Below are 26,108 nucleotides of genomic sequence, written 5' to 3'. Positions count from 1 at the left end.
CAACAGCTAGTTGCGATTTTGTTGCTCTTGCGTGAGGAGATAAGTGCATGTCCTTCTACTTTGCCATCTTGAACCAGAAGCTAAGCCAAAACTTTGATATTTGACCATTTGAAATATGCTGAACTATCTCATGCACACCCACCATATCTTTTATTCACCACCATGGATGTACGTGTGGCTGAGATTTGAACAGGGGGTTAATTGCTGGAAATAGGTATGTTGTCTGTCTCAAATAGTATGATTTTCTAAGAAAGATTTTAAAAATCAATATGTCAATCTGCTGCACAGAAAATATTGTTATTGAGATATATCCAATTTCCCGCAGTAACACGTGGGATCATTTATAAAAATTGATCAACAAAGATCCCACCAATTTATACATTTCATTCAGCATATTTCAACTTTTATTATTTTAAGAATTTCCTATAATCTGTACTTTTCAAGATCAAAGTCTTTCTTTTCATTTCAAACACCTGTCCTCCACACACATCCTCCATCAGGACCTTCTAACTTAGAGTTAGAAGGGGAGGAATTGACTCCCCAGAGCAGGAGCAAGTCTCCATTTCCTATTCACACCCAGCATCCTGCACAATGGTAGCATACTACTGGTCCTCAGGGTTGTCAACAAAAGTGTAAGTGTAATAATGATAATAATAATAATAATGATAAGCTTAAAAGAGTTTTCCCAGTTAAACTATTTGAAAATGACAATCTTGCTACATTTTGTGTTTTTATTTTTTGTGGGTTACTCTTGTCTTCTCAGGTGACCAGTATATTTGTTATCTGGGCATCTCTTTAATTTTCCCTCAAGTTCCTGAATCATTTAGTCCAGTTGAGTTTTCTATGCTACAGTTTTCTCAGCTTTAAAATAAGGATATGGGAGTGGATATATGTGTCTTATACCTGGTTTACGTTGTTGTACAGCAGAAACCAGCACAACATTGTAAAGCAATTGTTCTCCAATTAAAATCAAAACAGGGATACTGAGAATATTGTACTCCATTGAATATACCATCTCATGTTCTGTACTCTATATGATGTTAATATAACAACTTACAAAATTATCTTAAATGAGTAGATTATATAAAGCATCAGGGACACAGTAAACAGCTGTGAGAGTTGTTACTGTGACAGGTGTATATTAAGCTTTCGCCGTTATTTCATGTCTACCCTAAAGGTGATTAGGCCATATCTGTGACTTGCTCAACTCAATTTTTAATGCAAAAATTCTACCTCTGCAAATTAGAATAAGTTAGTCATGTATGGATGTGAGAGTTGGACTGTGAAGAAACCTGAGTGCCAAAGAATTGATGCTTTTGAACTGTGGTGTTGGAGAAGACTCTTGAGAGTCCCTTGGACTGCAAGGAGATCCAACCAGTCCATTCTAAAGGAGATCAGTCCTGGGTCTTCTTTGGAAAGAATGATGCTAAAGCTGAAACTCCAGTACTTTGGCCACCTCATGTGAAGAGTTGACTCATTGGAAAAGACTCTGATGCTGGGAGGGATTGGGGGCAGGAGGCAAAGGGGCTGACAGAGGATGAGATGGCTGGATGGCATCACTGACTCGATAGACGTGGATTTGGGTGAACTCCGGGAGTTGGTGATGGACAGGGAGGCCTGGCGTGCTGCAATTTATGGGGTCGCAAAGGGTTGGACATGACTGAGCGACTGACTGAACTGAACTGAATCTTTTCTAATATTGTACAAAGCATATCTACACATTTTAAAATTTTACTAGCAAATAAAATAATCACATGACTGTACCAAGCACACCGAGATATTTAGTGGGCATCAAATCAACATACAATCAGTGCATTTGGCATATAAGATGCTTATTAGGTAAGAAATGGTATATTAAGTAAAAATATACATTATGCTGAAATAAAAAACATCTTGATTATGAATTTTAAAGCAACTTAACTATGTGAAATGACCTTTTAAAAGAGTTAATAAAACTATGTATATTTTTTACATATACATATACATATTTTTCTCCAATGCAAAACTATGTATAAATTTGAAAGCTTAACATAAGATCCTTAGATAAAGGAAATGAGAAGAAAAAAAGATTTTGAAAATTGAGATTAATTATTTAAGGTAGCTACTGGGTCATAAGTTTCTCAAATATAGCTTTCCCTCAATTGAACTGAGGTGAAAAAGAAGGAATTTTGAAAACTTTACAGATGTTTTGCTGCCAATGAAACCAGGAACTTAAAGTTTTGTTTGGGCATAAGGAATATTTAGACTTGGTATGAGTTTCAGACTTCTTTGTACATTTTAAAATATTTCCAACTACTTGAACGTTGCAGGAGAAAGTAACCATCTATATTAAATGAAATCATTTTTCCTTTCCCCAGGAGCTCCTATAGGTCTCAGTCTTATCCTCAAGTCTTCCCACTGGATGGTCCCAATATCTAGATTACTGTCCAGAATGTAGATGCCTTTCCCCTTTCCCCAAATTAGTCTTTTTCCCCAGAAACAACCCGGAATCTAAAAACATACCACAACATGCTCAGATTTCCAGCCATCAGTCACAGCATAAACGGGCACCAGTGTAAACCGCTCTGGCTAAAATCTCTTCCCAGGAAGGGAAGGATGGAAGCAGGGCAGGTGCAGAAATCAAGTTCTGAGCAAAACCCCTGCAAAGCTCCCGTGGGCAGTCTGTCCCCAAAACGAAGGTTCCTCACTGCTCCTGGGACCCCACATGCTTCCTGGGCCCCAGAAGCACCTAGCTCAGCTGGAGGCTCCTGCCTACATGGACTCCCCGGTTCTCCCAGTGGATGTGGTGCTGGAGTTCGAGGCACTGGACCTGGACAGGTCTACTGGGACAGCAAGGTCAGTTGCTCTGTAACAGGGAGTTCTGTGGTGCACTCCCAGTTTCTGGGGCACAGGAAAGGCAGATTTGAGCATCTTGTTGAGCTGGAGCCGTGGGACTGAATTTCACTGAAGTGCTGATTTGGAGGGATTCCTGGTCTCTCAGAGGTGGCAATGGTGATGATCACCATTCTCCAGGGCTGGAAAACATCACCCTCCGCGTCATCAGTGAAGGGGTTGGCATCTGGTGAGCTTGGTGATGCTGCAGATGTTGGGCTGTGCCAGCCTTTATCAAGCTGTTCCCAGCCCCTTCCCACAAATAAGATCTTTAAATAGGTCAGAATTGTCACTTTCTGCACTTTTCTCAATTTTGTCTCCACTGAAAAACTTTTCCCTTCTATTCTGGGCATCAGAGAATGTCACAGCTTCGATGCTTCTTTTGTGTTATTACACTGAAATGAAATATACTCATGGAAACGTCTCAATCCAAAAGGAGATATTCATCTATATGAGTCAACTCAGCTTGAAAGAAAAACCTGAGGCTCAATCTCTCCTCTTTAGTCTAAAAGAGAAATTAGAGGTGTGACTCCATAGTCTATTGTTGACAGTTTTTAAATTGCACCAATTTTTAAATTGACACATCTCTCTGCATTTCCTTTTTAAGGGTCTAATACGTAAGGTTTGAATTCTTCAGTTATTTACAGGGCTATTTCTCCTGTGTTCTGGTGGTCTACAGATAATAGTGGCATAATAATGAACATGGGTTAATTCATAGAGTTCTCTTCATTCTCTCACCAAAGTGTGCTGACCACATACACATATGTGACAATGTGCTTGTCGATGTGGATTCCAGGAACGTCAGGAGGGGATTATGACTGCCCTCCTGGGAGCAGGGAAGAAGACTTTGGAGGCAGGATGAGGAGGAAGGAGGCAGCACGTGCTCAGAGCAGCTGAGGGCCAGTACTCAGAGCTGATGAAGAGGAGGGACCGGGAGCAGCAGGAGGCTCTACTCTCACACAATCTGGGGCTCCTGAGTGTAGCCGACCCCAGACTTTCATTTTGTCTTTTAAACATCAAGACAAATTTAGTAGCAGTCACAGAGGACATCCTTTAATTCAAATAATTCAAAGTCTGCAAATTAGCCTGAAAATGTGGAACTTAGTGAATGATAGCTGTCTTTCATATCAGTATAACCAATAGTAACCTCTTACTCCACCCTCAGTCCAACCAAGAGAAGCTTTGAGTGCAAGTTCCTTAACACAGGCAAGGGTCTGCATGTTGAATCCCTAAGTGTTCATTCTAGGAGAGGGAATGCCCGCAGGACTATGAAGTGCCCAGAAGCCCAAATTTCCTCCCTTTTGAGCAGGGCCTTGTACATAATGGAGAGAAATCCTACAGCACTTGAAGTTCTTTGCTGAGGAAGAGATTCTAGGAACGTTGTCCACTCTCCTAGAATTTTGATGTTTTGTTCCTGGTCAGGGAACTAGATCCTACAGGCCACAACCAAGACTTCCCATGCCACAAGTAAAGATCCTATCTGAGGCAAGGAATATGGAAGAGCCAGCATGCCACAACCAAGACCTGGCACAGCCAAATAAATAAATAAAATAAATGCATTTAAAATTCTTAAAAAAACCCAAAGAAACCCATCCCATCAATGTGATCATATTACAAGGTGGGATATTAGGGAGATTAGGGTTACAATCAATAAAATTCAGTTATCATTTTTAAGAACATAATTATTTTTTACCAAGATTAAGATCAGGATCTTTTGGAATCATTTCATTCCCTTTCATTCTAGTTTTTTCAAAGCAACTTCTCATTGCTCAGGTGGATTTGTCGCAGATGCACAGCAAGGCTGGTCTCCTTGACCCTGTGAGAGAGGGTTAGTGTTCTAGCAACGGGGGTTCTGATTGCTGTCTCCCATGAGCTGGTGCGTGTGACTTCTTCCTTCTCCCCTTACACACACCACAGATGGATTAAAGGAAAGAAAAATCAGGTGGCTGGTCTTACAAAGCTGAGGGCAGTTCACGGTCTCAGGACCTGGCCTTCGTTGAGCTTCTGTCTGAAACAGCCATGTCCCAGCCTTTCTGTTGTTCATATTGATCTATCTGATCCTTCCCCTCTGCCACAGCCTAGGCCCCAGCTATGCTGCACTGAAGTTTGCTAACCCAGAATACATCGCTGTGTCAGGGAAGCCACTTCCTTTCTTTCATATTCATGACATTGAGACTTACCCTTGTTTTCTACTTGTCCACAAAACAACTGTGGAATTTTACTTTCTAGTAAAACTGCAAAGAGAAACAAAAAAATCTAACCTCTTGAAAGTGATGTAGCTCCTCGGGCTTTCTTTTCTTCCCTTTCTTGTTCTCACCTCGTTATGAATTACAACCAGAGGAGGAGCAGTGACACCAATCTTGTCCAATAAGTCATTAAGTGAATATAAAAAGTTTAAATGAAAAATTATACTCAAGGAAAGAAGGCTATTTCTCCTGATCTAGCATGCTGGGTCTCACTGACCTGCTTTCTCAGAGGAGACAGAGACAGAGGAACAGAGATGCCAGGTGGAATCAACTGCCTGAACAAATAACTGTAACTCACTAGATTCTGTTACATAAGCTTCCAACAAGAGAAAACACCAGCACTGAATCTCCTTCCAGCAGCTCAGAAACTCTGAGCAGAACAAGTGTTGAACAGTTTAAGTAAAAGAGTTGAATAATAAAAACTATACTTGGTAAAGTAGATATTATTTATCTACTAAAAGCAAAATGACTGCAGTTGGAAATTCCTTCACCAAGTTACACAAACACACTTTTGCTCTCAGCATCTGAGCACTGCTGATATTTTGGACACCTGGGATCAGGAGAAGAGGAGGTCACCACTGAGAACTAGGGTCCTTCACACAAACACTCCAGGGGAGAGATGGGGTTCAGGAAGACAATTTATTTTCCCAAGAAATAAACAAGCCCTCCACAGAAGGAGATTTTGAGGCCGCAGGATGTGGTGAGCCAGTCCACAGGGAGGGAGTCCAGCAGGTGAGGAAGGGACTCTGTCACTCCAGAGGACAGGGGGTGGCTCCATGTGATCTCTCCCTTCTGAGTGAGGTGCTGCTGGAAAATACAATTATCCTGGATTTAGAGACTCCTCACCCATGTTCCCTGAGAAGAACCAGGATTCTGGCAGGGGTATTGGCCCAGTCTGTGGAGGACAACAGTTTCCAGCAAGAAAATGGTGGAAAGAAAGGGTGATGTCTGTAATGGCCCTGATTTGTGGTTCCCTAAAACACAGCCACATGGACCTGCAGGAACGTGTTCTAGAAGGAATAAAAACGTGGGGTAAACTCATGGACTGATAATAATCAGCCTCTTCTCTAAATCAAACACTAAGGAAAACCCATCCTTTGTTTCAAAGAGATCAAGAGCCACAGTGATCTGGTAAATCCCTAAATAAATACGGAAACCATAGGGCTGAGGGAGCCTGGTTCCCTAGGTAAAGTGAGAGGGGAAAATGGAGCCTAAGATGAGGGCTACAAATGTGTTCCTGGACAAGAGGAGAGGAACATTTATGCATGAGAGAAAGGGAGCGATAATGTGTGTAATTACAAATGTACTTCAATTCTAGCATAAGACGAAGACCTTTCTCCTTTGATGATGAATATCCATTTGGATAGCACATCTGAAGTTACTGGGAAAAGGTAAAATTAATAGTTTGATAACAATTTCTTTGACCATATTCAGAATACATAACAGAAAACCAAAATAGGAAGTAAAAGTGTATAGAAATGATTAGAAAATGAAAATTACTGTGTTCCCTATTTAATGGCCTTGCTTAGAAAGAGTGGCATCAGAGAACCTAGCTCAAGGTTCCACCAGACGCCGCTTCAGCCAGGCCAGCAGCAGACTCATCTTCCCCATGGCCTTCGTGCTCTCTCTACTGATGGCCCTGGTGCTGGTCAGCTACGGCCCGGGAGGATCCCTGGGTTGTGACCTGTCTCCGAACCACGTGCTGGTTGGCAGGAAGAACCTCAGGCTCCTGGGCCAAATGAGGAGACTCTCCCCTCACTTCTGTCTGCAGGACAGAAAAGACTTTGCTTTCCCTCAGGAGATGTTGGAGGGTGGCCAGCTCCAGGAGGCCCGGGCCATCTCTGTGCTCCACGAGATGCTCCAGCAAAGCTTCAACCTCTTTCACACAGAGCGCTCCTCTGCTGCCTGGGACACCACCCTCCTGGAGCAGCTCCACACTGGACTCCATCAGCAGTTGGACGACCTGGACACCTGCCTGGGGCAGGTGATAGGAGAGGAAGACTCTGCCCTGGGAAGGATGGGCCCCACACTGGCCGTGAAGAGGTACTTCCAGGGCATCCATGTCTACCTGAAAGAGAAGGAATACAGCGACTGTGCCTGGGAAATAGTCAGAATGGAAATCATGAGGTCTTTGTCTTCATCAACCAACTTGCAAGAAAGGTTAAGAATGATGGATGGAGACCAGAACTCAACTTGACATGACTCTCACTGACTAAGATGCCATGTCATCCCTGCACACTCAAGTGTAGTCATTTTGGAAGACTCTAGTTCTGCTTTAGCCACCAACTTTATTGAATTAGTTAGGCCAGTACATAGTAATACAGTGTTAGTAAGCAAGTAGATATAAAAGTACCCAGCTGCAAGGGTATCAGTCTATAAGCAATGACTGCTTTGATGTTATTTATTTATATTTTATTTATTTAATGTATTATGTATAATGTATAATGTAAATACATTATTTAATGTATTTATCTCAATATTTTATATTTTCATATAAAAGATGTGTACGCTTACATTGCATTAAAATATAGAAAATATATTCCCTTTTCTCTTTGATTTAAATTGTAATTTGTTTTATTTATTAAATACTTATCAAGGTAAACTTCTTGAGGTTTTTTTATTTTGAAAATCTAAATACTTATTTTGTCTATATATACCTACCACAAAACAGTAATTGTTCATTTTATACTGTGGTACAGTTCTATCACTTTCTATCAAATGTCTGCCAAAACGTGGAATTCTTCAAGCTTTCTGGTGGCACAGTTTCTAGGACTCTGAGTTTTCCCTCCAGGGAGCCTTGGTGGGAAACTAAGATTCTATAAGCTGTCAAGGGTGCCAAAAAGAAAACAGGTAGAAAGGAGATTATCAAATTATAGAAAATGATTAATTTTGATGTCATAGGCATAACTAATTTATACCCACTCATCAAAGAATGGTTGATATACATATCTGAGGGACACAGTCACCTCCTGCAAGAAAGCTGATGACATATGGTGTTGACTGGCTGCTCCTGACTCCTATTACTCTGCCTCCCACCTTCTCCTCAGTACTGCCTTACTGAGCAATTTACTCCCTTACACAATACCTTCACTGCCTCCATCGCAGGAGCTCTGTTCTGTGCTGGTTTCTAGCTGCATGGTGTAGTTAGGGTGGAAGCCACAGGAAGACAGCCCAAGTGAAAGGAGAGCTCTAGAAATTCCAAAACCTCTGAATCCCAGCTCTGCTATTTACCAACAGTGTGACCCTAAAAAATCTCACAAACACAACAGGTTAGCTTCCTCATCTTTAATATGGGGACAATAAGAGTAGTTTTCACAGGGTTACTGTTTGGATTCATTGAGTCCATATCACACAAGAGGCATCAAGCGCTCCTGGCAGAAATCATCAGGACAGTGAGAATCACGGAGTGGCTGCCCTCAGGGAGGAGACAGGACAGCTGCCCTGGGACAGCGACTGAGGACAGCACTGGAAAGGTGCTGGCCCCTGACAAAGGTATTTTCTTTTCCACTCCGTGCTGGTTTCATAGTGTTTTCAGTGTGAGAACTCTCCTTTGCTGTATGCTGAAGACAATTCCAATTTCTGGGTTTCATATCTCTAAAAGCACTCCTATGAGTTCATAAAAAACTCTTTGAGAAAGATGAGTTTGTAGAAAATGCTTTGATGTAAAAAAGATGAATAATAGGGAAACAATACAGATCTCATATCAATGCAGGAAATCAAACACATGCAGAGGCCGGAAGGAAAGAGCAGGCGCTGTGAAATGGACTTCTGCCCTTCAGTCCTACGCTGTAAGGGTTGGATCCTAGTTCTCTTTTCAGCAAAGTCCCTTGTCTATACTTGCTGGCAATGTCACCTCCAGGAGCCTCTGCATTGCTACTTAAAGACCAAAACCCAACAAAGAGTTCAGAAACCAATTGTTACCTTTTTCATACTAAAGATGGGAGAAACATTATTAATGACTGAAGTGTGATTTTCTGAAACTCCCAGGGGACTCATGCCAAGGGGCACCTTCCAGGATTGCTGCAGCTAGTGCCCTTGCCCCCACGGCAAGCCCCTGCTGACCCACCTCCACAGGAGACTCCACCTTTAGCAGGTAGGTCTGGTTCAGTCTCCTGCGGGGTCACTGCTGCTCAGTCCCCTGGGAGTTGGTGCTTGCAAGATTTTGTTTGTCCCCTTTGAGAATGGAGTCTCTCTTCCACACAGTCCTGTGGAAGACTTGTAATCAAATATCACTGGCCTTTAGAGTCAGATTTCCTGGGGATTCCCAGGCCCTTTGCTGGATTTGCAGACCTGGAAGCCTGACGTGAGTCTTACATCCTTCACAACAGTGAGAGAACTTTTTTGGTTGTATTGTTTTCCAGTTTGTTGGTTTCCCAACTGGCAGGTATGGAATTTATTTTTATTGTGCTTGAGTACCTCCTACCATCTCATTATAATTTCTTTTTTGTCTTTTGACATGGGGTATCTTTTTTGGGTGGGCTCCAGAGTCCTCCTGTGGATGGTTTTCAACAGCTCCTTGCGAATTCAGTGCTCTTGCAGGAGATGAGCGCATGTCCTTCTACTTTGCCAACTTGTACCAGAAGCTAAGCCAAAACTTTGGTATTTGACCATCTGAAATATGTTGAAGCATCTCATGCACACCCACCATATCTTTTATTCAGCACCATGGACCTATGTTTGAGATTTGAACAGGAGATTAATTACTAGAAATAGGTATGTTCTTTATCTTCAAATAATATGACTTTCTAAGAAGGGGGTTAATAATCAATATGTCAACATGCTGTACAGAAAATATTGTTATTGAGGTATACCCAAGTTCCCACAGTAACAAGCCAGGGTTCATTTATAAAAATTAATCAACAAAGATCCCACCAATTTATACATTTCATTCACCATATTTCAAACTTTATTATTTTAAGAATTTCTTATAGTCCGTAGTTTTCAAGATCAAAGTCTTTCTTTTCATTTTAAACTCCCCTCCCCCGCACACACATCCTCCATCAGGACCTTCTAACTGAGAGTCCCTTAAATCGGGAGGAATTGACTCCCCAAAGCAGGAGCTTGTCTCCATTTCTTATTCCCACCCAGCATCCTGCACAATGGTAGGATACTACTGGTCCTCAGGGTTGTCAATAAAAGTGTAAGTGTAATAATGATAATAATAATAATAATGATAAGCTTAAAAGAGTTTTACCACTTAAATTGTTTGACAATGACAAACTTGCTGCATTTTTTCGTTTTTATTTTTTGTGGGTTACTCTTGTCTTCTCAGGTGACCAGTATCTTTGTTATCTGGGCATCTCTTTAGTTCTCCCTCAATTTCCTGCATCATTTAGTCCAGTCGATTTTTCTGTCCTATGTTACAGTTTTCTCAGCTTTAAAATAGGGAAATGGGAGTGAATATATGTGTACTTATAGCTGATTTACATGGTTGTACAGCAGAAACCAACACAACAGTGTAAAGCAATTATTCTCCAATTAAAAAAAAATAGGGCTAATGAGAATACTGTACTCCATTCAATATACCATTTCATGTTATTTACTCTATGTGATGATAATATAACAACTTACAAAATTATCATATATGAGTAGATTTTATAAAGCATCCGGGACACATTAAACATAGTTACATGGAGAAGAGAAGAGGGAGATGGGAGTTAGAAGTGACCCGAATGAGATGAGGTGGAATCAATAGAGGAGAGAGCAAGCTAGCCAGTAATCACTTCCTTATGTGCACTCCACAACTGGACTACTCAGAGATGTTCATGGAGTTATACAGAGAAAAGAAGAGGGAAGAAGGAGACAGAGGTGGCCAGGAGGATAACAGGGGGGAATCAAAAGGAGAGAGACAAATCCAGCAAGTAATCAGTTCCCTAAGTGTTCTCCACCATCTGGAACACACAGAGATTCACAGAGTTGGGTAGAGAAGAGAGGGGGTAGGGAGGAGACATAGGCGACCTGGTGGAGAAAAAGGAGAGTCCAAAGTGGGAGAGAGCAGTCAAGCCAGTAATCTCGCTCCCAAGTAAAAATGGGTACTGAAGATTGGGTTCTTAAAGGTACAAAATTGATAACTAATACCAAAAAGCACAGATTAAAAATCTAGAGTAGAGTTTGGAATTTCAAAAATACAGTATTAAAGAAAAGGAAAAAAAGGAAGAGAAAAAAAAAACAGTCACAAAAACTATAAAAAAATATATATATATATATAATATATGAAGTTTGCTTTTAAAAAATAGGGTCTTTTTTTTTGCAAAGTAATAGTAGGTTATAATGGAGAAGGCAATGGCAACCCACTCCAGTACTTTTGCCTGGAAAATCCCATGGACGGAGGAGCCTGGTAGGCTGCAGTCCACGGAGTCGCGAAGAGTTGGATATGACTGAGTGACTTCACTTACAGTTTTCACTTTCCTGCATTGGAGAAGGAAACGGCAACCCACTCCAGTGTTCTTGCCTGGAGAATCCCAGGGTCGGGGGAGCCTGGTGGGCTGCCGTCTATGGGGTTGCACAGAGTCGGACACGATTGAAGTGACTTAGCAGGAGCAGCAGCAGCAGTAGGTTATAAAAGTGAAAATTAAAGGAGTAATAGAGGACTTAAAAATTTTAAAAATTAAAAAAAAGAATGATCATAAAAATAGTAAAAATATATCTAGGACTTTCTTTGGTGTAGTTGTGGGTATTGTGGGGTCAGTTCATTTTCAGATAGTTCCTTGGTACGGCTTACATTTCTTAAGATCTATAGGCCCCTTCCCCTGTAGTCGGTACTAACGCATGTCCAACTCTTTTGACCCCATGAACCCCAGCACGGCAGGCCTCCCTGTCCATCATGAACTCCGGGGTCCACCCAAACCCATGTCCATTGTGTCAGTGATGCCATCCAACCATCTCATCCTCTGTTGTCCTCTTCTCCTCCTGCCCTCAATCTTTCCCAGCATCAGGGTCTTTTCCAATGAGTCAGCTCTCCGCATCAGGAGGCCAAAGTGTTGGAGTTTCAGCTTCAACATCAGTCCCTTCAATGAACACCCAGAACTGATCTCCTTTAGGATGGACTGGTTGGATCTCCTTGCAGTCCAAGGGACTCTCAAGAGTCTTCTCCAACACCACAGTTCAAAAGCATCAATTCTTCGGCACTCAGCTTTCTTTATAGTCCAACTTTCAACATTCATACATGACCACTGGAAAAACCATAGCTGTGACTAGATGGATCTTTGTTGGCAAAGTAACATCTCTGCTTTTTAATATGCTGTCTAGGTTGGTCATAACTTTCCTTCCTAGGAGCAAGTGTCTTTTAATTTCATGGCTGCAATCACCATCTGCAGTGATTTTGGAGCCCAGAAAAATAAAGTCAGCCACTGTTTCCACGGTTTCCCCATCTATTTGCCATGAAGGGATGGGAATGGATGCCATGATGTTAGTTTTCTGAATGTTGAGCTTTAAGCAACTTTTTCACTCTCCTCTTTCACTTTCATCAAGAGGCTCTTTAGCTCTTCTTCACTTTCTACCATAAGGGTGGTATCATCTGCATATCTGAGGTTACTGATTTTTCTCCCCACAATCTTGATTCCAGCTTGTGTTTCTTCCAGCCCAGCATTTCTCATGATGTACTCTGCATATAACCAATAGTAACCTCCTGGGATTTCTTTGGAAGGAATGATGCTAAAGCTGAAACTCCAGTACTTTGGCCACCTCATGCGAAGAGTTGACTCATTGGAAAAGACTCTGATGCTGGGAGGGATTGGGGGCGGGAGGAGAAGAGGACGACAAAGGATGAGATGGCTGGATGACATCACTGACTCGATGGACGTGAGTCTGAGTGAACTCCGGGAGTTGGTGATGGACAGGGAGGCCTGGCATGCTGCGATTCATGGGGTCGCAAAGAGTCGGACACAACTGAGCGACTGAACTGAACTGAACTGAACCTCCTTACTCCACCCTCAGTCCAACCAAGAGAAGTTTCGCCTGCAAGTCTCTTAACCCTGTCAAGGGTCTGCATGTTGAGGCCCAAGTATTAATTCTAGGAGAGGGACTGCCTGCATGACTCTGAAGGAGCCCAGGAGCCCAAGGTTCCTCCCTTTTGATCAGTGCCTGGACGTTATGGAAAGAAATCCCACAGTACTTTAAGTTCTTTGCAGACAAATAGATTCTAGGAAAGTTGTCTAATAAAACACAATTGCTCTGCTAATAAATGAGATAATAAGCAGTCCCTTTCCTCAACCTCAGTAAGTTTTAGACCACCTCTGATGCTACCTTTTAAGCTACAGATTGTGTTATACTTCAAAATCATACAGAGAGAAAAATAAATCAGATTTGTAGTTAGGAAAATTTTTTAAAGGATATTTTTTTTCTAAAAGAAAAAAAAGACTATTATTTTTAAAAAGATGTGGAGAGAAGGAAAATGGCTAAAATGCTGTGTTTTGAGGCCCAAGAAAACCAAAGTCTAGGTGAGGGGGTTGCCCAAAGGATTGTGAAGGAGCATATCCCAAGATTCCATGCTTACAGCAGTCCTGGAACATTAGGAAAACAGATCTTATAGCACTTGAATCCTTTTGCTTGGGACCAGCATCTTGAAAAATTGTCTTACAAAATAATAGCTGCTCTGTGAAGAGTATAAATGAGGTAAACAGTCCCTAACATCATCCTCAGTTAGTCTCAAACCACCTCTGGTGATATTATTTTAAGACACAGATTTTTTTTTAATGGTTAAGAGACCAGGAAATCAGTTACAAAATGTGACAGAGGAGAGGATGACAAGAAATGGGACATTCCTATACTTTCCCTGCCACCAGGGAAGGTGGCAACAGTACTTTTAAAGCTATTTCTTAGGTTAGTACTGGGGTAAAGTAAGAAAGGACTTGTCTTGAGTATGAAATGTTAACAGGTACCAAGTCTAAGACATCAAGATAAATAACACTCTAACTCAATATTAAAGAATGAAAATACCAAAATACATGCGCTGAACAAAACATCAAAATTTTCAAGAAAGACAAGAAATGCCCTTTCATTTGCAAGACCATATGTGTCTTACAAAGAAAGGCTTCACATTGCCAATGAAATCTGGGCAATTTTCATTTCATCTATAAAATTCTTCCCAAAGAAAATGAAAAGATCAGACCTGTAAATGCCCTCAACGCTTTGTACAGGACACTGCCTCTTCTTCCTCTGGTTCCTCTCTCCCTCTCTCTCTTCCATCGTCTTCCCTTCTTTTTGACTGCACAGCACTGCATGTGGGATCTTAATTCCCAAACCAGGCGTCAAATTCCCATGTCCTGCTCTGAAAGCACATCTTAATCATTGGACCAGGGACATCTGCACTAATTCTTTTTTCTACACTACACTCAAGGTGGGGTGCTGGCAGTGGTGTTTCAGAAACTCAGCTTAAATAAAAATTACTTAAGACTGTCACAGTCACAAGAAATTGTCAAACAAATATAGAAGTGAGCTTGAATATATTAATGAGTGGGCTTCCATCAAAGCCAGGAAAGTAAAATCATATTAAATTATTGTTTCAGTGTAAATAAACCATAGCTGAAAAAGAATTTAATAAAATACTAATAAATATTAAATTATTTTAATACTCATATTTTAATATATTATCTAACATTTAAATATTTTCATAAAATGAATATTTCAATACTCACATATTTTAATCATATATTTAATATTTAAAGAATATTTCAAAATAAAAAATTTACATAATGAGACAAATACAATTAAATATAAATTTAAACGCATAAAAATACAGTGCTGTGAGTTTTTAAATATTCCTACTTTTCAGCTGTTCCATACTTACTCCCCTACTTCAAGGCCAATTCCTTGAACGACACCCTGAGAGTCCCAGAGCATCTCCAGGGGCGCACAGCTCCCCCGTCCTCGGGTGGGGGCCGCGCTGCGACTCACCCGCAGGGCGTCCCCAACACCGTCCAGCCGTCCCATCGCCGCCGCCAAGTTCCCCTTTCCGTGAGCTGTCCCTTCATCGGGCCAGAAAGGAGCCCGAATCTGAAAAATCGGCCCCAACTCGCTCTGACTCTCCCCTTCAAACGCCTCCTTAAACGCCATTTCTTCGTAAAAGTGGCCTCGCTCAAGTTTCTGTGCGAAAAGAAAGCACAACGCTCAGGGGAAAGCAGAAAACGCAAGGTTCCGGGCTTGCCACCACACAAAAGGTCTCTGGCTAGGGCTCAGATTGAAGATTTCTTAGTGCGCTACTCAAGGAGCACCAACTTAGTCTCTGAGCAGCGACGCCTTTCCTGCTGAAACGGCTGCCAAACCCGCTGAAACGAAGTCTCAGAACTCGCAAACTCACTAATAAAACCGATTAAAAAAAAAACATCCTCCGCCCTCTTGTGAACGCCCAGAAAAGAGCGCTGTGCCAGGACGGGGAGGAGAAACCTTCTGCGCTTTGATTAGTGGTGTCCGCGCGCCCCCTGTTGGCCTTCCAGTGAATGGCGGAAACTCTCTATGGCCAAGATCTATTTGCTAGTGGCAGGAGTGATGCTCTGCTCCATCCCTGCTTGTCCTCTTGACAACAAATTCTTCTTACATTTGAGATAGATGAAAACGATCCCCTCTCAGTCATGCCTAGAGCACAGACACGACTTCAGGTTTTCTTGGAGAAAAGAGAATATCACCCCAACCCAGATATCTCAAGGCACCAGTTATCACCAACGGATGCTCCAGCAGATCTCAACCTCTTCGCCACGGAGAGCAGCTGTGCTGCTTGGACCAGTGCCCTGCTCAACAAATTACTCCAGCCTGAATCAGAGCCTGGAACAGCTGGAAGAAGTGGCTCTGGACTGTCCCAATTTGGGAATTGCTGTCTGAAAGTATTTCCAAGGAATCCATTTCTACCTCAAGGGAAAGGAATATGGTCCCTGTGCCTGGGAGGTTGTCAGAGTGGAAATTGAAAAGTGCCTTTCCCTCATGTAAGAATCCTCAAGAAAAGTCAACAGATAAAATGAAAATTATACTTGTGACAACTCTCCATTCAATAACACCGTTGTTTGCTTAAGCCTCCAAAGTGATCATCTGTTTGCTTACAAGCTGAAAAATGTCTGAAATGAAAATCACAATTTTACAAAAATATTTAGAGAGATGATCACAATCTCTTTTCTTAAATAAATAATTTTATAACCGAATTTAAAAGATTTTTATGTGTTTTGAGGGTATTTGCTATTTTCAACATATGAAATTTATTTTTTATGGAAAAGTTTTTAAGAGAGTATGTTGTTAAAGGTATTTGTCAGTTAACCTAATAGCTTCTTTAACATGTAAACAGCAAAGTGTCAGGAATTTGATCTACTGGACACTTTTCTTTCCTTCTTCGTAGAAAAAATGCAGGCCTTGATCAGGTGAATCTTCTAGCTTGCTCTCCTCCAAAGAGTGAGTTGAGGACATGGGTCCCCTTGTTTTGCATTTTTTCTATCATCAACATGTGATTCTGAATTTCTCTGTAGCACTTGAGTCTATGCTCCTTGAAGGCAAAGAGAAAAGTCTGGTGGATCACATGGGATGTTTCCGAGGACCAGGACTAGATGGGGTATTAGCACTTCTCACATTACACGGCCTGGACTTATCCTCATGGGCATCTAATGGCAAGGAAGTTGGGAAATAATTGGATGATTAAGAGAGGAGAAGACAAGTTCAGTGCACAAGACCATTTTTTGATTTTTGCACTGTTTGTCCTAATGGAGCTCTGGGTGGGTGTGCAAGGGGAAAACCAATGTTCTTGCTTGCACACACTCTGACAAACTCTGATATCACAGTTTCAGCTTGGGGAAGATGACAGAGCTGTCAGTCAGAGTTCACAGCATCATAGACTATTTGAAAGAAGCATTCAGGTTGACTCCCAAAAGCATAGGCCAATGAGGAAAACATCCACAAGTGTAGACAAAATGTTTCCTTATTACCTGAGGGAGACAAGGAAAGAGTGATCAGGCAGCCCCTTGCAAGTACTTGAGGATCACTGAACGAAAGTGCGCAGTGGGTCTTCCACTCAACGTACCTTTCAAATATTGAAAATACAAACTTGAAGAAAATATGATCTTTAAAAATTCTCTCACACATTATTTCATCATATCCTCCCTTGTAGAGCCATGAAGAATTTTAAATTATTGTGTTATCACATCATAGCTATTAACAGATGTTGGTATTATTGTTTCTCCTAACATTACCAACCTTGTGAATTGATGTTACATGAATATTGATTGAACTCAAGAAATGTTATGGCCCAGACAAAATGTCTAGGAACAGGGTTGAGGAAGTTGATTTCTCCTTTCAGGTATTTTACAGACTTCTGGAGGTATTCTTAGGATAAAACAGGACATGTTATAACTTACTGTTCAAGCTTCTTCAACAAAATAGCATAGACTGGGTAGTTTGCAAAGACCAGAAATGTATTGCTGCAAGTTAGTTCTCGAGTCTGGATATCCAAGAACCGGATGTCAGTGTGGTCCAGTTCTGGTGAGAGCCTGCTTCAGGTCTCACACTGCAGAGTTCTCCTTGTATGATCACAGGGCAGGAGAGGGACTAGTTTATATCCACCTCTTTTATAAGGGCATTATTTCCTTTGGTTAGGTCTCCATCCCCACACTATAAGCATATCCCAAAAGGTCTGTCACCTGATATCATTAGTTTGGGGTTTAGGACTTCAAGATATGAATTTTGTGGGGTCCTAACCATTCAGAAAAGATCTTCATGATCAAGATAATCATGATGGTGTGATCACTCACTCACCTTGAGCCAGACATCCTGAAATATGAAGTCAAGTGGACCTTAGAAATCATCACTACTAACAAAGCTAGGGGAGGTGATGGAATTCCAGTTGAGCTGTTTCAAATCCTGAAAGATGATGCTGTGAAAATGATGCACTCAATATGCCAGCAAATTTGGAAAACTCAGCAGTGGCCACAGGACTGGAAAAGGTCCGTTTTCATTCCAACCACAAAGAAAGGCTGTGCCAAAGAATGCTCAAACTACCACACAATTGCACTCATCACACACACTAGTAAAGTAATGCTTAAAATTCTCCAAGCCAGGCTTCAGCAATGCGTGAACCGTGAACTTCCAGATGTTCAAGCTGGTTTTAGAAATGGCAGAGGAACCAGAGATCAAATTGCCAACATCTGCTGGATCATCAAAAAAGCAAGAGAGTTCCAGAAAAATATCTATTTGTGCTTTACTGACTATGCCAAAGCCTTTGACTATGTGGATCACAATAAACTGTGGAAAATTCTGAAAGAGAAGGGAATACCAGACCACCTGACCTGCCTCTTGAGAAATTTGTATGCAGGTCAGGAAGCAACAGTTAGAACTGGACATGGAACAACAGACTGGTTCCAAATAGGAAAAGGAGTCCATCAAGGCTGTATATTGTCACCCTGTTTATTTAACTTATATGCAGAGTATATCATGAGAAACGCTGGGTTGGAAGAAGCACAAGCTGAAATCAAGATTGCCAGGAGAAGTATCAATAACCTCAGATATGCAGATGACACCACACTTATGGCAGAAAGTGAAGAGGAACTAAAAAGTCTCGTGATGAAAGTGAAAGTGGAGAGTGAAAAAGTTGGCTTAAAGCTCAACATTCAGAAAATGAAGATCATGGCATCTGGTCCCATCACTTCATGGAAATAGATGGGGAAACAGTGGAAACAGTGTCAGACTTTCTTTTTCTGGGCTCCAAAATCACTACAGATGGTGACTGCAGCCATGAAATTAAAAGATGCTTACTCCTTGGAAGAAAAGTTATGACCAACCTAGATAGCATATTCAAAAGCAGAGACATTACTTTGCCAACTAAGGTCCATCTAGTCAAGGCTATGGTTTTACCAGTGGTCATGTATGGATGTGAGAGTTGGACTGTGAAGAAGGCTGAGTGCCAAAGAATTGATGCTTTTGAACTGTGGTGTTGGAGAAGACTCTTGAGAGTCCCCTGGACTGCAAGGAGATTCAACCAATCTATTCTGAAGGAAATCAGCCCTGGGATTTCTTTGGAAGGAATGATGCTAAAGCTGAAACTCCAGTACTTGGCCACCTTATGTGAAGAGTTGACTCATTGGAAAAGACTCTGATGCTGGGAGGGATTGGGGGCAGGAGGAGAAGGGGACAACAGAGGATGAGATGGCTGGATGGCATCACTGACTTGATGGACGTGAGTCTGAGTGAACTCCGGGAGTTGGTGATGGACAGGGAGGCCTGGTGTGCTGCAGTTCATGGGGTCGCAAAGAGTTGGACCCAACTGAGCGACTGAACTGAACTGAGAAGAATTAAAGAATAAGCATACAGAGACAAACAATACAATTACTGAAATTAAAAACACTCTAGAAGGAATCAATAGCAGACTATCTGAAGCAGAAGAACAAATCAGTGAGCTGGAAGATAAAATCAGGGAAATAACTTCTGAAGAGCAGAATAAAGTTAAAAGAATCAAAAGAACTGAGGATGGTCTCAGAGACCTCTGCTGCTGTTGCTGCTAAGTCACTTCAGTCGTGTCTGACTCTGTGCGACTGCATAGATGGCAGCCCACCAGGCTCCCCCATCCCTGGGATTCTCCAGGCAAGAACACTGGAGTGGGTTGCCATTTCCTTCTCCAATGCATGAAAGTGAAAAGTGAAAGTGAAGTCACTCAGTCGTGTCTGACTCTTAGCGACCCCATGGACTGCAGCCCACCAGGCTCCTCCATCCATGGGACTTTTCAGGCAAGAGTACTGGAGTGGGGTGCCATCAGAGACCTCTGGGACCATATTAAATGCACCAACATTTGAATTATAGGGGGTCCCAGAAAAAAAGAGAGAAAGAAAGGGTATGAGAAAATTTTTGAAGAGATTATAGTTGAAAATTTCCCCAACATGGAAAAGGAAATTGTCAATCAAGTCCAAGAAGCAAGAGTCCCATACAGGATAAACCCAAGGAGAAACACACCAAGACACATACCAATCAAACTAACAAAGACTAAACACAAAGAAAGAATATTAAAAGCAGCAAGGGAGGAGGAAAAAGTAACATACAAGGGAAACCCCATGTCTTAACAGCTGACCTTTCAGCAGTAACTCTGCAGGCCAGAAGGGAATGGCAGGATATATTTAAAGGACTGAAAGGGAAAAATCGACAACCAAGACTACTGTCACTGGCAAGGATCTCATTCAAAATTGATGGAGAAATAAAAAGCTTTTCAGACAAGCAAAAGTTAAGAGAATTCAGTACCACCAAACCAACTTTACAGCAAGTGTTAAATGGACTTATATAGTCAAGAAATACAACAGAAGGAAAAGGATCTACAAAATCAACTCCCAACAATTAAGAAAATGGCAATAGGAACATATATATCAATAATTACTTTAAATGTAAATGGATTAAATGCTCCAACCAAAAGACACAGTCTGGCTAAATGGATACAAAAACAATAACCATATATATGCTGTCTACAAGAGACCCACTTCAGACCTCAAGACACATATAGACTGAAAGTGAGAGGATGCAAAAATATATTCCATGTACATGGGAAGCAAAAGAAAGCTGGAGTAACAATCCTCATATCAGACAAAATTGACCTTAAAATAAAGATTACAAGTGTTAAGGAAGGACACTACATAACGATCAACAGATCAATCCAAGAGGAAGACATAACAATTGTAAATATCTATGCACCCAACACAGGAGCACCTCAATACATAAGACAAGCACTAACAGACATAAAAGGAGAAATTGACAAGAACACAATAACAGTAGGAGACTTTAACACCCTATTCACACCAGTGGAGAGATCATCAAAACAGAAAATTACTAAGGAAACACAAGTCTTAAAATGATACATTAGATGAGACGGATTTCACTGATATCTTCAGGACATTCCATCCAAATGCAGAAGAATACACCTTCTTCTCAAGTGCACATGGAATATTCTCCAGGATAGACCACATCTTGGGTCACAAATCAACTCTCAGTAAATTTAAGAAAACTGAAATCATATCAAGCTTCTTCTCCAACCACAACACTATGAGACTAGATATTAATTACAAGAAAAAAAACTGTAAGAAACAGAAACACAAGGAAATTATACAACACATTTCTAATGATCAACAGATTACTGAAGAAATCAAAAGGGAAAAAAAATAATCTAGAAGCAAATAACAATGAAAACACAACAACTCAAAACCTATGGGATGCAGCAAAAGCAGTCCAAAGACGGAAGTTTATAGCAATACAATCTTACCTCAAGAAACAAGTAAATCATTGAATAGACAACCTAACTTTAATCCTAAAACAGCTGGAAAAAGAAGTACCAAAAAACCCCCAAAATTAGTAGAAGGAAAGAAATCATAATGATCTGAGCAGAAATCAATGAAAAAGAAATGAAAGAAACAATGGTAAAGATTAATAAACCTATAAGCTGGTTCTTTGAGAAAATAAAATTGACAAGCCTTTAGCCAGACTCATCAAGAAACAAAGAGAGAAGAATTGAATCAACAAAATTAGAAATGAAAAAGGAGAGGTTACATCAGACAATGCAGAAATACATTCGATTATAAGAGACTATTATGAACAACTATATGGCGATAAAATGGATAACCAGGAAGAAATGGACAGGTTCTTAGAAAGTTCAATCTTCGAAGACTGTACCAGGAAGAAATAGAAATTATGAACACCCCAATTACAAGCACTGAAATTGAAGCTGTGATAAAAAAATCTCCCCCAAAAACAAAAGCCCAGGACTGGATGGCTTCACAGGAGAATTCTATCAAACATTTAGAGAAGAGCTAATGCCTATCCTTCTAAAACTCTTTCAAAAAATCGCAGGGGAAGGAACACTTCCAAACTCATTTTACGAGGCCACCATCACCCTGATACCAAAACCAGACAAAGACAACACACAAAAAGAAAACTACAGGTCAATATCACTGATGAACATAGATGCAAAAATCCTCCACAAAAATTTTAGCAAACAGAATTCAGCAACACATCAAAAAGCTCATACACCATGATCAACTTGGGCTTATTCCAGGGATGCAAGGATTCTTCCATATATGCAAATCAATCAATGTGATACATCATATTAACAAATTGAAAGATAAAAACCACATGGTCATCTCAATAGACACAGAAAAAGCCTTTGACAAAATTCAGCACCCATTTATGATTAAACTTCTTCAAAAAATGGGCATAGAAGGAACCTACCTCAACATAGTGAAGGCCATATATGATAAACCTACAGTAAACATTATTTTCAATGGTGAAAAGCTGAAAGCATGCCCCCTAAGATCAGGAACAAGACTAGGGTGTCCACTTTCACCACCATTATTCAACATAGTTCTGGAAGTCCTAGCCTCAGCGATCACAGAAGAAAAGGAAATAAAGAATCCAGATTGGAAAAGATGAAGTAAAGCTCTGACTATTTGCAGATGACATGCTACTGTAGATAGAAAACCCTAAAGATAGTATTAGAAAATTACTAGAGCTAATCAGTGAATTTAGCAAGGTTGCAGGATACACAATCAATACACAGAAATCACTAGCATTTCTATATACTAACAATGAAAAATCAGAAAGAGAAATTAAGGAATCAATCCCATCCACCATTGCAATAAAAATACTTAAATATCTAGGAATAAACTTACCTAAGGAGACAAAAGAACCTTACATAGAAAATTATAAGACACTGATGAAAGAAATCAAAGATGATATAAACAGATGGAGAGATAGTCCATGTTCCTGGGTAGGAAGAATCAATATTGTGAAAATGACTATATTACCAAATGCAATTGACAGATTCAATGTGATCCTTATCAAATCACCAATGGAATTTTTCACAGAACTAGAACAAAAAATTTCACAATTCATATGGAAACCCAAACGACCCTGAATAGCTAATGCAGTCTTGAGAAAAAAGAATGCAGCTGGAGGAATCAACCTTCCTGACCTCAGATTATACTACAAAGCTACAGTCATCAAGATAGTATGTTACTGGCACAAAAACAGAAATATAGACCCATGGAACAAGATAGAAAGCCCAGAAATAAACCCATGCACCTATGGGTACCATATTTTTGACAAAGGAGGCACGAATATACAATACGGCCAATAGCCTCTTCAATAAATGGTGCTGGGAAAACTGGACAGCTACATATAAAAGAATGAAATGAGAACACTTCCCAAAAGCATACACAAATATAAAATCAAAATGGATTAAATACCTAAATATAATACCAGAATCTATAAAACTCTTAGAGGAAAACACTCGATGTCCTTAGAGGCAGAACACTTCATGACATGAATCAAAGCAAGATCCTCTATTACCCACTTCCAAGAGTAATGGAAATAAAACCAAAAGTAAACAAGTAAACAACCTGATTAAACTTAAAAGCTTTTGCACAGCAAAGGAAATTATAAGCAAGGTGAAACAACAACCCTCAGAATGGGAGAAAATAATAGCAAATGAAAGAACTGACAAAGGATTAACTTCCAAAATATACAAGCAGCTCATACAACTCAATGCCAGGAAAACAAACAACCCAATCAAAGAGTGGGAAAAAGACCTAAATAGTCATTTCTCCAAAGAAGACATATAAGTGGCTAAGAAACACATGAAAAGATGCTCAATATCACTCATTATTAGAGAAATGCAAATCAAAACCACAATGAGATATCACCTCACACAGGTCAGAATGGCCATCATCAAAAAGTCTACAAACAATAAATGCTGGAGAGGATGTGGAGAAAAGGGAAAGCTCTTGCACTGTTGGTGGGAATGTAAATTGATACAGCCACTACAGAGGATGGTAAGGAGACACCTTAAAAATTAGGAATAAAACTACCATATGACCCAGCAATCTCCCTCCTAGGCATATACCCTGAGGAAACCAGGGTTGAAAAAGACACATGTATCCTATTGTTCATTGCGGCACTATTTACAATAGCTAGAACACGGAAGCAACCTAGATGTCCATTGATAGATGAATGGATAAAGAAGTCGTGGTACATATATACAATGGAATATTACTCAGCCATAAAAAGGAACGCATTTGAGTCAGTTCTGATGAGGTGGATGAACATAGAACCTGTTATACAGAGTGAAGTGAGTCAGAAAGAGAAAGCTAAATATCATATTCAAACACACATATATGGAATACAGAAAAATGGTACTGAAGAATTTATTTGCAGAGCAGCAATGGAGAAACAGACATAGAGAATAGACTTATGGACATGGGGAGAGGGGACAGGGTGAGATGTATGGAGAGAGTAACATGGAAACTTACATTACCATATATATATTAGATAGCCAACGGGAATTTGCTGAATGGCTCAGGAAACTCAACAGGGTATCTGTTGAGTTTCTCAGCTCTGTATCAACCTAGAGGGGTGGGATGGGGAGGAAGATGGGAGGGAGTTTCAAAAGGGAGGGGATATATGTATACCTATGACTGATTAATGTTGAGGTTTGATAGAACACAACAAAATTCTGTAAAGCAATTATCCTCAATAAAATAATAAATTAAAAAAATCAGTAGCTTTCACATTTAAGCTATAGCTTAAAATTTTATGTAATTCTCTACACTGAATACAAAGAGTAAGATTTACACTTCCTTTTTCTATGTACAGAGAAAAGATATCCATAGAGTACATAAAAACATACCCAGTATATCTGTGGTATCAAAATTTCACAGTCAGGGCACCTAAAATACATCTAAAAAGGCTCTGTGGTCAGAAGAAAGAAGAGCAACATGAAAAAAAATGAAAGATTGAGAAATGTTGCCTTAACCCATTTGGAGAGTGCAAAATGAAAAGCAAAAACAGAAGTAGAAAGTAGGAAGAGGGAACTTTCAGAAAATGGAAACCATGGGCTCCTACTTAAGACACAGGCCTGAAGGAAGGTCTTCAGAGAACCTAGAGAGCAGATTTACAGAATCACCCACCTCCCCAGGCCAGAAGCATCTGCAAGGTCCCCGATGGCCCCAGCTTGGTCCTTACTTCTGGCCCTGCTGCTGCTCAGCTGCAACGCCATCTGCTCTCTGGGCTGCCACCTGCCTCACACCCACAGCCTGGCCAACAGGAGGGTCCTGATGCTCCTGCAACAACTGAGGAGGGTCTCCCCTTCCTCCTGCCTGCAGGACAGAAATGACTTCGCATTCCCCCAGGAGGCGCTGGGTGGCAGCCAGTTGCAGAAGGCTCAAGCCATCTCTGTGCTCCACGAGGCGACCCAGCACACCTTCCAGCTCTTCAGCACAGAGGGCTCGGCCGCCACGTGGGACCAGAGCCTCCTGGACAAGCTCCGCACGGCACTGGATCAGCAGCTCACTGACCTGCAAGCCTGTCTGAGGCAGGAGGAGGGGCTGCGAGGGGCTCCCCTGCTTAAGGAGGACCCCAGCCTGGCTGTGAGGAAATACTTCCATAGAATCACTCTCTATCTGCAAGAGAAGAGACACAGCCCTTGTGCCTGGGAGGTTGTCAGAGCAGAAGTCATGAGAGCCTTCTCTTCCTCAACAAACTTGGAGGAGAGATTCAGGAGAAAGGACTGACACACACCTGGTTCAACACAGAAATGATTCTCATGGACCAACAGACCACACTTCCTCCTGCACTGCCATGTGGAAGACTCTCATTTCCGCTGTCATCATGCACTGAACTGAATCAATTTGTTGAATATTTCCTGGAATATTAAGTGACATTATCTTCTACTCTACCGTCACTTGTTCCTCACAGATGCCAAAGCTGATCTATCTACTTATTCACTGCCTGGACCATTATTTATCTAATTTAGTATTTATTTATCTATTTATAAATATTTAAATGATCTTGTTGGTATAATATTATATATGTGTATTTATGGGAAAATGTATATTTTGTATTTAGTTTATGATTTTTCTTCATTCACTAAATTATTACTGTAAAAAACTTACTTTGTTTTTTCCCTAAAACACCAAGCCTGAATGGCATCTTGATTAAAAAAATGCATTTTGTAAATCCTTGACCCTTGTTTAGGATTTGGATATTAAAAGTAAAAAA

At 40.7% G+C, this 26,108-nt stretch overlaps 2 protein-coding genes and 1 pseudogene across 2 annotated transcripts; all 3 read left to right on the top strand.

The window, feature by feature from the left end:
- Positions 1-6,726: 6,726 nt before the first annotated feature.
- LOC129649924 (interferon omega-1-like) lies at positions 6,727-7,314 on the top strand. The gene has a single exon (XM_055577917.1). The coding sequence runs from the start codon at positions 6,727-6,729 to the stop codon at positions 7,312-7,314; it is 588 nt and encodes a 195-aa protein (XP_055433892.1).
- Positions 7,315-15,569: 8,255 nt separating this feature from the next.
- LOC129649931 (interferon omega-1-like) lies at positions 15,570-16,037 on the top strand (annotated as a pseudogene).
- A 9,014-nt stretch (positions 16,038-25,051) lies between these two features.
- LOC129649930 (interferon alpha-1) lies at positions 25,052-25,621 on the top strand. The gene has a single exon (XM_055577923.1). It carries the CDS (start codon positions 25,052-25,054, stop codon positions 25,619-25,621), a length of 570 nt encoding a protein of 189 aa, XP_055433898.1.
- The last annotated feature ends 487 nt before the right edge of the window (positions 25,622-26,108 follow it).

Source organism: Bubalus kerabau, chromosome 4, assembly GCF_029407905.1.
Source record: "Bubalus kerabau isolate K-KA32 ecotype Philippines breed swamp buffalo chromosome 4, PCC_UOA_SB_1v2, whole genome shotgun sequence".
Lineage (NCBI taxonomy): Eukaryota > Metazoa > Chordata > Mammalia > Artiodactyla > Bovidae > Bubalus > Bubalus kerabau.
The sequence above is the reverse complement of the archived record's forward strand: the minus strand, read 5'-3'. Positions and strand labels throughout refer to the sequence as shown.